Genomic DNA, 12,838 nt, shown 5'->3' on the forward strand with positions numbered 1-12,838 from the left:
ACCGAGCCGAGACCAGTCCGAGCTCGGTAACCGAGATAACTCTGGAGCCTAAATGGTAAGCAGACTGAACTGAACCGAGCTAGACATAACTGGACCGCGCTAAATGCAGACCAGTTCCAGGTGTGGTCTCGGACCGGTTTTTTCTGTCCCGGTTACCTGATAACGAAGAGCGCATGAGCAGACCGCGTCATGCCCTTACAGTCAGCTGACTGTCCGCGGTTTTTCCAGCGTGTCTGGCTGCACGTCCCGATTCACACTCCATTCAGACAAATTTCAGACATTCATAATAATACTAGCTTCCCTACCGTGCCACACGATTTCCAGTGATGATTCTGCTTAGCAGTGTGATGAACCTCTGTTGTTTCCTGCGTCTGTAAATCCTTATTAGACGTTTGTTTGTCTCATCCACGTCCCAAAAGCCGACTCTCTCAAGTAAATTCACCAATGGTTGCCTTCTTCCCCCGACTCTACGCAAAAAACGAAATATCACAGTAATACTCAAGCATAACATCCTGAATGTTACGGGTGCCGCCGTTTTGATTTGCTTGGTTCCGCCTTCAATCCCAGAGAACAGCAGTACCGCAGATCGTCACTAGGAGGCGAGGAGCAACCAAGGAACTGAGATAGCTTGGTGTGTAAACTGTCGTCAGAACGAGGCTCGGCTTGGTTAACTGATCCAAGCTCGGACTGGTCTCGGCTCGGATCGGTTTAACAAGGGTAGCGTAAATGGTGCAATATAGTCCCTCCACAGAGTTCCCTGGGGACCTCATACTGAGACGTGCCCAGAAACCCCCCAAAGGGAGGCACCCAGGGGGTATCCTGCACAGACATCTATACAACTTTAACACACCCCTTTGAATGTGACGAGGTAACAGCTCTAATTAACCTGTACATACTAGAAGGAAAACAGCCTTCTCCCATTTCTGTTGCTTGTAATGCTTCACTATGTTGGAATAGATAATATAAGACAAACAAATGAGGTGCTAATCTACCCGCTTCAAGGTTCTGACATTACTCAACTTCTGAGGTGTTGCCAATGGTTAAAGATCCCCTTGAAACCAAAAAGCAAATAAAACTATGGACCTCAAAAGCCCACCATACGTTTCCATATGGGGGATTTCAGTCTTTTTCATGAGAAAAAGGTCCTGCTCGGAGGGGAGCACATTTCAACAAGCCTGGGGCTTTGCTCAATGGGCAGGGTTGTGTGCAGCAAGAAAAACTGTCCGCCACAAGGGGGAGTAAGGAGATGTTTACAAACCTATCAATTTTATGCCCTTAATTTATCAGAAAAAGTAGTTTTTAGTGGTGTTTAGGCAACCAAGTAACACTCCAAACTTCATCTGTGCAGTCAGTTCAAGTTTATGAGACAATTTTGATTCTGTATTCGGACTTGTCGGCAGCGGCAGAGACCGGCTGAGAGGCTGGTCTTGCTGCAGTGGGAAACCCTGATGCTGCAGCGTTTAGTTGGCAAGACCACCTGTGATTTCCAACAGACTGGGTCTGTTCGTTGCGGATGAATGAAAAGCGTTTAGTAAGATTATGGGGAATATCTGCAAGTACCAGACATCAAATATGAAAATCTTCACTGGATGTTTCCGGCATTTTAAGTTAATTATAAACTTTTTCGTCACAGTTCTGTAATCTGACTGATATTTTAGTACTACTGATCAAACAGAGCCCTTTCAATTTCCTTGTACACAGAAAACACACATTTCCCTAAGACTGAGCTTTCATGTAAAACTAACTTGGTGGACTGTGAACTCTTACCATTTACAAACCATGAACCATGTCTGAAGGGGGAAAAATGAAAAGATAATAGACACTCTAGCCTTCTAGACTCAGAACAAAGCTTTCCAGTGGCAGAGAAAGCGGAGGAGGAGCAAAAGCTGCACAGCGCATTTATCCCACAACCTATAATTTCAATATTGCAATCAAAAGTACCTAATACTGTACTTAATCCTCCTCGTCGTTCTTTCCATGGCTGGGGAAATAAAATACTCATAAAGCTCTAACTTTTAACTCCATGAGGAAACTTTGTAGCAGACAGATCAGCCACACTGCAGGCCCTGCACAGGCAGAACAAAGCTGTCCTTTATTCTTATTAATTTATACCAACAGGAGTCAAATACAGTGGAGCCTGGCGGTGCAGAGCAGGCAGGGCAGGTGTAAAAGGGATTAAGGAGCTGTAACGCCATCAGCAACACCATTTGTGCATGCTCCATCTGATTACTGTGAAGTACGGATGAGTGGCGGGATGTGGATACAGCCTTTGTTTGTTACAGGGCGACTGTGGTTCAGTGGTAGTTGTCCTTTAATTGGAAGGCTGTGGGTTAAATTCCTAACCTGACCCTAGCCAGATGTATTTCGTTCCGCCTAGCTCCACTCACATCCATCTGGGACTGATCCATAGGAATTGCCTTTTTTGAAGGCTGGGCCTTATCAAAACTCCTTGCATATGATTGGATAAGCCACTTGTCTGTCATTTTTATCGACGTGCTATTTCAACCACTCACACCGAAGCTAACCTGTGACGCTGATGAGAGCAACGCAGGAAAAAACAAAACTTTTTTTTTTTTTTTTTATGTGTTTGCGGCTCTAGTGGCACGCGCTTTATTGACAGTGAGCTGACAGGAAGAGGGGGGAAGACAGGCGGCAAAGCGCCACAGGTCAGAGTCAATCCCGGGCCGACCGCGTCGAGGACTAAAGGCCTCCTAATATGGTTAGCGCTAACCGCTCTGCCACGGGCGCGCCCCGGAAAACAAGACTTGCCAAATCCGGTCGGGAGAAGAGCGAAAACATTGTTTCCACCACCAAAAGCCTTCAGAGCCGTTCTCTGATGTTCTTTTAATGAAACAATATTAGGTAGATTGGACAACACGGAAGAAATAGCAGCATCAATGTTAACGCTTGCTTCCTCGACGAGCCGCCATTGCCTGAATCAGTCTCACGGTCGCTTCTCCACTACGTCACATCTATGAAACTCCAGCCCTGCATCCTGATTGGCTGGACAATAAAATTGGTTGGAGAAATCATTCTCTATGCGAGAGGTCCCAGATGGATGTGAGTAAAGCTAGGCGGAGCGACATCCGTCTGGCAAGGGTCAGGTTATTAAATTCCAGCTTACCCCTGTCAAATACCTGGCCAAGGTATTTAACTCCAAATTGCCTATCAATCTGCGTATCGTATGTATGAATATGTGTGCGTTAATGAGTGCGAGTGGGTGAATGTGGTTCTAGACTTTGAATCATCTTGTTAACGAAATGTGCTATGTAAATAAACTAGCCTTGCTTGGCCTATAGTGTAAAGCGCTTTAAGGGGTTAGTATGATTAGAAAAGCGCTATATAAAATGAGTCCAATGACCTATGCTGTCTGGCTGCCCCCGCTGGACTGGAGTGGTACTGCAGTTTTCCACACAACTTCCCCATACGTCACTGGGCTGTTTTTACATAAATGTCCCCTAGCAAATGGAAACGCGCCAAACTTAAAAGCACCAGGCTTTGGTTTATAGGCCCAGGGAACAAAAGCCTGGGGCTTTAAATTCTGGGGCTTGCAATGGAAAGAGGGCTCAATTCTGTTTCAAGCAGGAGGGAAACAGAAACAAAATGTGGCTTAATACCACAAGAAATGTTTAACTTTCGAATACAATGCTCCACAGGTCTATCCAGAGATGAGCCACTGCAGAGCATGGTTTGGCCAGTCATCATCACACATGATCAACCTGTACTGAAAACATGGTTCTCCCGCTCAAATTAAAGCGAGGACAGATGGCAGTGGTGCAAATAATGACAATATTAAATGTGCTGAAAAGTAACACACCGTGTGGCCACAAATTTATAAACATGTTAATGACAGAAATGTTGATCTTACCTCAATCAATTAATCAGTGTTTATAACTGCTTATCTTACCTGAAAAGTACTGCATATGATATTTCTACATCTGTCTTTTGTGTTCATTGCTTCTAAAATATAATTCAGATTGAGCTTTTTCCTAATTTAATGAGCAAAAATGGACTCTGGTAGCGGATGGATGGATGGATGGATGGATGGATGGATGGATGGATGGATGGATGGATGGATGGATGGATGGATGGATGGATGGATGGATGGATGCATCCATCCATACATACATCCATACATACATACAAACAAATAGATATGCATGTGTCTTCTGTTGGATATGTAGGCATATTCAATAAATTAGAACATTATTGAAAAGTTAATTTATTCCAGTAACTCAATGTACAAAGTGAAATATAGAACAACACGTTATTCTATATTATTCTATATTTTTTATTTCTGTTAACTATGATGATTTTGCCTTACAGCTAATGAAAACATGACATTTAGGAGTAGAATATTAGCCCAAAAAACAACAATAAAAATGAAAAAAAAAGTACAGAAATGTTCAATAACTGCTTAAAAGGTTGTTATTCTCGAACAGTATGTTTAATCTGACAAACCAGTTTAACTGGAATGCATATTTTGATTTATTCAATATGACTGTATCCAGCAGAGGTGACATTATGACAATCTATGCCAGGTGGATTTTGTTTATCCAGCATATTTCCTAAAATAATTTTTTAAGATGCCGATACATTGACAGATCAGTATAATCAGTGGATTTCTACCTTATTCTGTCAAAACTGGTGACCGACTAGTGCAAATCTCAAAGGTCCAAATCACAAACTGAATTAAATGCTACCAGGTTCTGCTGACAACAATATTCTTTTGTGTAGAGGTCATTACTAAGGTAACAACACTGAAAGTTAGCCATTTCGGTACTGGTAAGGTGAGGTTCTTAAAATGAAGTTAGAGGAAGCACAAAGATATAAAAACCTATTAAAAATGAAACGACTTTATAAAAGATATTCAAATCTGTTTGGGGGCTGTAGAAGAGCATGATCTTAGATAACAGGAAGGCTGAATGGAAGGACAATAATGGGGTTCTCTTTCACCTTTAGCTGTGTTAAGTACCAATGTTACTAAAGACATTAAAAAACTATATTTATGTCTATAGTTTAAAAAAACAGTCATGTCTCACAGTTCTTGTTCCCTCTCTCTAACATTGTTTCATTTCCTTTGCTCCTAGGAAACAAATGACAGATCTTTCCATCAAGGTATGTTCTTTTATTTTCTTATATTATAGTTTTTAAAGAAAAATCAGAAACAGCTGGAATCTGGAATCAGCAGATCAAAGGCTTGACAGAAAAAAAATATGGTGATTGGAAATTGGCCACTAAATTCTGATCCGATTGTCTCTAAACATGTTTGAGCCATTTCCAGGAATGGTGCCATTTCAGGCATGGAAATGCTCAGCCTTGGGTGCCATAACGATTGGTTTAATCCCTAATAATCAGGGTAATCTGATATTGGGATAGAGAAACAAAAGTGAACTTGTATGAAATTGGATTGTATTGAGCCTTTAGGGATTTAAAAATGCAAAGTGACTTCAGCTGGTTCTCTTCAATGAAAAAGAAAGAAAAATCTACTTGAATATTGTTCCGATTTTTAGGTATGTCTTAATATAACGTGTCAGTATGGTAGAAAGCCTTTTTTATTTTTCTAGTTTTAGTCTCTCCCTTTTATTCAAAACCTGTTCTTTCTAAGCAGGTTAGATTTTAAATCTTCCTTTCTTATTTTTGCAGTGCAGAATTTACATTTCCTTTAGCAATCTAAGAGAAGCCTAGTGTATTTACAACTTTTAAATTATTAAGTACCAGAAATGGATCCTATTCAGACATCTCTAGGAACATCAATGGATGTATGTGTATTTTGTGTTTATGGCCTAGAAACTCCTTCGCTACCAATATAACAGGCCAGTATTACAACATGGAAATCCTAGAATACAAATGTGAAAATAGGCATGCCTTTTAAAGATAATTGTGTTTTTATGTTCACCTAATCTTACACTAATCTATACAATGTCTCATGGTATGCATGCAGTACCAATTTGTTCTGCATCATATTTCAACTACTGAGGTCTTTTGTTGAATTTGTGTACCCCCTTAAAGCCTAATATCTCTGCACCCCTCCACACAAATACAAGCTTATCTCCACAAGACACACAAAGCCACACACAGATCCGGCGATCAATTTTAGCTCGGAAACAAATGTGTAAATCAGCAGGAAAATAATTGAATCCCAAAATAACTTCTGGCTCCCTCCTCCCCAACCTAAACATCGACAAAGCCAGCTCGATAAAGTGAGCAAGGAGAAATCCAGCTGATGCACAGGGGGGGGGGGGGGGGGGGGGGGGGGGGGGGGCTCTGCCTTAAAACTGTTTTAATACACTTACAATGCTAACATCTACCAGCTCAAGGATTTCATGAAGTGGACAGAGCCATTTTACATAAGAGCCTTGAGACAGATACAGTCAACCATAACATTTTGCAGCAGCAATGCCTTAATGGGACTTAGTGAGATGGCTCTTAATCCGTTAAGGCCTGTGGTGCTCTGTACATACAGGTACACCGACACGTTACACGAGGATTTAAAGGCTAAAAATAACCAGGTGGGCAGGGAGCAAAAAGCACACAAAGGAAACATCTGCATTTGCACAACAGGTTTACCAAACCCCTAACATGCATCTCACCTGCTGTCAGGTTTGTGGCTGTCGGAGCCGTTCGTCCACACCAATTAACTCGGTGTTAACAGAGCGAAAGACGAAACATGACATACAATAGAAGAAGAAATAATGGACATAAATTCTAGATGAGTTATGAATTAAAGAGGAAAAATATGATATTATGGGGGGGGGCTACTAACAAGTATGACTAGGAGAAAGAGGAACTTTTCTGGGATTATTTCACATCCTTATTACAAACATATGACCTCGTAAATGTAACTGATTCAAAACTTCAGAATCTATGAATTTGTCATCTTTCTACCCTCTTAAGCTCAACCGTCAAGCGTTAGTTTGTGTGGGTGCATTATCACACTGCTCTCTTCTGGTTACAACAGTTAGTGCAGTTCTTCAGACAGTATAAACGCTCCAAAATGTTCCATCCTGTCCATGTTTCTCTTAGCTTTGCTCCATTTCTTTCCCTTATGCAAGAAACCAGTTTCAATAAATCTCACTGAAGGGTGTTTAGATTATTTTACGTGGTTGTAAAGAAGAATGATGGGCGGGGAGAAAATACTCAGGCCAAATGAGTTAGAAATGAGGATGAAAAGACCAGATTTTTATTTGTGGAACCCACATTGTATAAAAGAAGGACACCATTCTCACAAATACATGGATCTGTATTACCGGTAGTAAGCAGAGTTAAAAGGCGTATCAGCACTATATACCAAATTCATAATTAAAAAATGTCAACTTGTACTCTTAGTTTTGTCTCTCCCTCCAGCTTATAAATACATAGGATTCTGTTTAAAAAACAATTATATGAACTAGAAATTAATCCATTTATACATCTAAGAATCTTTGGTCCACTGACATCAGTGCGTTTTGATGAACTCTGAACTGTGACCAGCTGTTCTAAAACTGAAAAACAAAATCATTCGATTACTGAATGCCAGAGTTAAATTAAAACTGGAATCTGCGTATTTCATCCTCAAACTCAACTGTAAGGCTTATTGATGCTGATCATGACCAGCCTTTTTCAAAGATCCATTCATTATGACTTAACCACATTTCCATGTTAACCAAGATCGCATGCCAACACACACCCATGTCAAAGTAAAAGCCTCCTGATTTGAATAAAAAATGTAGAACCTGCTTCTCAGACAGACTCACCATCATTCCCATGGCCCTGCACATATAAACCTTATTAGAGCAACAGAGAACACCACAAAAATAGTAGCAGTTTTTTCTTTAAATCTAAACATTTCTGTCTAAGCACTTGTTGACTGCAGTATAAGTCTCTTAGCACACACATCGAGGTTTACTGAAACAACAGTAGGACCCTCCTAAGGGTTTTAATTAGAATGCCACAATATCGAATCCCAAACGCCGTCACCATATCAATGCAGGCGAAAACAGACTGCTCAGGTGTAATGTTTGGTACAATATGCATTCACTCACAGGATGCCTATAACACAGCTAGATAGTAAATCAGTGACTGAAATGCTAAAGCTCCAGAGTGGTGGGGACATTCTGAAGGCACAAAAAACATGTTTTTCTAACGTCATGTGGACTTGGTTTAAGTACAGCCCTAAGATTTACTCATCAGATGGTCATTTCCTTAACCTGAAGACGCCTTCAGCACACTGTCAATGCAATTTGTCAGATAAAGTTTCATCAGTTGGCAAATCCAGCATGTACCTCTGCTTTATAATAATTGTTGCTTCAAGCAACAACAAAAAAATCTGCATTAGGCAGAATATACAGCTAAAATGAAACATGGATATGCACTGTATAAACAAACTCACAACATTTGTTTTCCACATTATGTAACAATACTGAGGGAACATGTGAAGCCATCATCCAGGGAAGGTAAGGCTCGGACAAAAATGGGTAATTCAACTGCAACGCTAATCATGTTGCTAAATTAGTTACAGGGTGCTCAAGTGCAACAAAATGCAAAAAAAAAGTTAGTGTTTTGGATTGGCCATCCCCCTGATGCAAATCTCATAGAAAACGTCCCGGCAGGAAGGAAAAGGTGTGTGCTAGCAAGGCAACTCAGTTATAGCGGTGCTGTTCAGAGGAATGGGCCAAAATTCCAGCAAACTATTGAGAGACGCTTGTGGAAGGATAACCAAAGCGTTTTGTCCAAGTCCTACAGTTTAAAAACCATTTCTACAAAATACACGGGAAATGTATCTAAACTTCTGAATTTAAAGAACAATGACCTCATAAGCTAACTAGCATGTAAAATACATCCGAGGATCATTTGGGCAATGCTGTTATTTAATAAATGAGACCATTGTCAGAGTTGCCTTTAAAACAGATTCTGGGGCAACATAACCAGACACTGCTCTGCATATCTAAACCTTAACAGGGATGCAACCATTCACTATTCTGATGAGTTCAGGGTGTAGCTGGAAATTTTATTATTAGCTGATATTAACACATTCAGCAGGCTCTAGACTAATGTAAAGTTTTGCATGACTGCATAAATTTAAATTGTGATTTTTTTTATTGTCGAGTTAAATTTTCAAAAACTTTTGCTTGGTAAGTGAATCAGGCTTGCTTTAATTAAAAAAAAAATGCTTCTTGCTACTTAGTTGCACCACATGTAATAAGTGCTGGAAACTGAGAAAACATTCATTGTACTAAAAAATAAATACTGTTACATTTAGTAATGTGCAGCGGTACTAACTAGTTGCCAAACTCCTTAAATGTCAAAAAGTTACATTTTGTAAGCTTTCTTTGTTCATTGAGGTACTGACATATTCTAAATCCGCACAAGATGAAAAGATATATAGAGGTCTCTTCTCGTCACGTTCTAACCAGGGCTTCAAAAATTCTTATCTGAAATGTGGAGGGGGGTGGGGGGGGGGGGTCTAAAGTATTTGGTATTTTCCTGACAGAAAAGCAGCAGCAGATTTAGTTAACTTTGATTTTTAAAACAGCAGCGAGAAGCTCGTTTCTGTGCAACATGACTTTGCTCACCATTCCGGGTCCACGGGTGTGATATCTATTCTGGGAGGAGCCCCGAACGGCAGAGATGTTGGCCTCGTCATGATCTCATCGTCTGGTGTTCTCGACCTCTCGCCCTGACGCCAGGACAAGGGGGGCAGCTGCAGGTTGCCCGAGAATCGACGCCGGCCCCGACGCAGGTCAACTCCCAGAGTACAGGAGGGAGAAGTGAAGGATTCACTGAGGCAGCAGTCCCGAGGCTCTTTGCTGTCCTGTGAGGGGGGAAAAAAAGACAGAATGAAGGTCAGGAAGCAATGAAAGATGTTTCTAACTTAAATTCCTACAGTTAAGTTCATACAAATGTAGGTAATCTAGGTAAAGTTGGTAAAGTGTTCCCACAATTTGTATAAAAGTAAATGAAATGTGTCATTTTCACTGCCTAATCACCTGTTTAACCACCAGGTGGCGATGGAAGCCTGCTGCTGTCTCAAACAGGTTAGTTTCTCACCAACAGGCAGACTTCCTCTTTTCAATAATCAAAGGAAGTCCACAATATCACATTGTGTTTGTTGTATTACTGCTAATTCCTGTGAAGACACCTACACAATCCATACACGCTCAGTTTCAAACAATTAACAAAACAAGAAAATAATTACATTTTTATTTAAAAGTAAAATAGTTTAAATAAAGTCATTACTCTATTTAGGTTACTATGTAGGAATAATCTCCAAATGTATTCCCTACATAAAGCTCCAACACTTCCATTTTCGACAATTTAATCTACTTTGGTTGCCTAAGCGCTCGGTAGGAAACTGATTGCAGGCCATAAATAACCATAATTATTCCTATACTGAGCAATCAAATTAGTTTGAAAGGTCATGATAGATGTTAGAAAGTGAAAACAAAGAACAATAAGACAGTTGCAGAGAAACAAAAATGGACTATGTGTTTCCAGTTTGGAAAGAAATGTGTAAAATCTAAAAACAAAAAAAAAAACATATCAGCAGAACATTAAACAAGTTTCGATAATTTAGACATTAAATAATAATAAATGCTCATTGCTTGATAAGGAGTGTTATTTGTCTTTTCATTCTCCATCTGCACAGACACTTTTTCCTCTGCTCCCTGCTTGCTTGGATTTTTCTGCCTTTAACTTTTTATCTCCTAGCCAAAATTACAGAATGTTGCATTTATTTCTTTTTCCCCGTGTGCGCTATTTTACGTGCTCCTCCACGTCGAGAGGAGCCAGTTGAGGTGGCTCGGGCATCTGGTCAGGATGCCTCCTGGACGCCTCCCTGGAGAGGTGTTCCGGGCACGTCCCACCGGGAGGAGGCCCAGGGGAAGACCCAGGACACGCTGGAGGGACTATGTCTCCCGGCTGGCCTGGGAACGCCTTGGGATTCCTCCTGAGGAGCTGGCCCAAGTGGCTGGGGAGAGGGACGTCTGGGCCTCCCTACTGAAGCTGCTGCCCCCGCGACCCGACCCCGGATAAGTGGAAGACAACGGACGGACGGACGGACGGGCGCTATTTTAGTTTTCAACTAATCCACACAAGAAGCCTCTTTACAACCCAGAGGAGTTAGAAAGACTTCTCAGGAAAAAATGCTGTTTTAGAAAGAACTCCATATGAAGTGGATATGGAGAAGAAACACTGGATTCCAGCTAATCAGCAAGAGATGCCTGCCTTCCCCACAGAGGACTTTGACACGTGTCTACAGAAAATAGCTGTTATGGAGCTGAAAATCCACTGACTTGGAGTGAATTTTGATGCAAACGCTGTATAGGGAAAGGAAACAACCCTGCCTGTGATTCTAAACTGTGACCACCAGCTCAGCGACTCAGCCAACAAACAGATGAGAATGAGAATAAACCCACCTGCAGCTCCCCCTGGAACACCCTGGGCACGAGGCCAAAAGATCACACATAGACAAAGAAAACTGGCCGACATTACACAGAAGTGTCCCTGCTACCCCAGCGAAAGAAGATACAACAACGAGCTGATCTCACAACAAGTAAACTTTCTGGAAATGTTGCAATTCTACAAAAAGACAGATTTGCTCCCTTACAACATGAGACCCAGAATCATGACAACAAACGTATGTCAACAATCTTCACTCTAAGCTACCAGAGAAAAAACAAGCCACAGGGCCAAGAGCCCTAATATTATGCAATGGGTCTGTAAATGGGATTAAACATTTCTGTAACAAGAAGAGCACAGAGGTGTTTGTCTATAACTCTTTGAACAGTGGCCTAGAGTCTAATGGTATCAGACATCCTTCCAAGGATCATGAAAAAGTGCCCGAGCCTGGAAAAACTCGTCGTATAAGCTGAAGCCTTGGGCGACGCCTTCCAGATAAGAAAATCTTATCTGGAAGTTGTTAAAGCCCATATTAACTACAGTTATACCATCAAATGCAAGCTAGACCTGATATCAATCAAGCTTTTCAGCCCATTAACTAGAAGATATCAAAAAGACTATTTTTTATTTTCTATTTATATGATGCAATGCAGACAGCTCAAGCCCTGCACCTGTACCTAGCACTGTTTTTAGGTGGTTCCTGCTCCTCCTCATCTTCCTCCTCCTGCATCACCTTCTCCTTCTCCTTCCCCTCCATATCCATCTCCTCCTCCTCACTCCTATGACTATGGCTCATATTCTGTCTCTCTGCATTAACTCCACAACCTGGACTGAAACTGGCCTTCATCGCCTACAAATAACAATAATAGACATTATAGAATACACAGTGTTAGAACACAAATACAATAAAAAAAGAAAATAAGGAAAGAGCTAAACACACACACACACACACACAAACACACACAGTAAGGGAATTATTTAACTTATTTCTATTTTTATTGGGCTTGTAAAAAAACAGTTAATGTAGAAACCCAATAGGAAAACAGGATATAGCCTTCAGTTACTAAAATATTATTTGAACACTGTAATGTATTTCTTGATTTAGCTTAAAATGTACTAGGTTGCAAATAGTAAATATGCTTTCTAGTAAATACACCTACGACTGAGCTTCCTGGAGGACTGCGGTCCTCCGACTACTTGTGGCTTGTTTCCATTTTAAAACTAAGTAACAACACGGTGCCAGCTGTCAGAGAAACCCTTTTAGCTATGTGGGTGTTGGCTATTTTTTCCTTACAAGGCTTCCTCAAAGCTAAAACCATTCATCTAGTATGTCATCATTTGTTACCAGTTCACTAAAATACCACACACAAGCCTCAAGCCATGTTCGCTGTAGTAAAATACAAGAAGAGCTAAAGCTGGGCAAACAATTTCTCATCTTAGAATATAAAAAGCAAAAGTA

General features: G+C 40.8%; 1 protein-coding gene and 1 long non-coding RNA gene across 2 annotated transcripts in view; one reads left to right on the plus strand and one right to left on the minus strand.

Moving 5' to 3' along the window:
- The window catches only part of pde4ba (phosphodiesterase 4B, cAMP-specific a), a 220,438-nt gene that overhangs the window by 167,842 nt on the left and 39,758 nt on the right, over nt 1–12,838 (minus strand). The window contains exon 3 of the mRNA XM_036140925.1: nt 9,555–9,793. Within this exon, the coding sequence (XP_035996818.1) occupies nt 9,555–9,793 (239 nt within the window). The remainder of the gene's footprint in view (nt 1–9,554; nt 9,794–12,838) is intronic.
- The window catches only part of LOC118564121, a 36,631-nt gene continuing 33,535 nt past the window's right edge, over nt 9,743–12,838 (plus strand). Inside the window, exons 1-2 of the long non-coding RNA XR_004931654.1 lie at nt 9,743–9,824; nt 9,984–10,016. This is a non-coding gene — a long non-coding RNA (uncharacterized LOC118564121). The remainder of the gene's footprint in view (nt 9,825–9,983; nt 10,017–12,838) is intronic.

This window comes from Fundulus heteroclitus, chromosome 9 (genome assembly GCF_011125445.2).
Source record: "Fundulus heteroclitus isolate FHET01 chromosome 9, MU-UCD_Fhet_4.1, whole genome shotgun sequence".
Taxonomy (NCBI): domain Eukaryota; kingdom Metazoa; phylum Chordata; class Actinopteri; order Cyprinodontiformes; family Fundulidae; genus Fundulus; species Fundulus heteroclitus.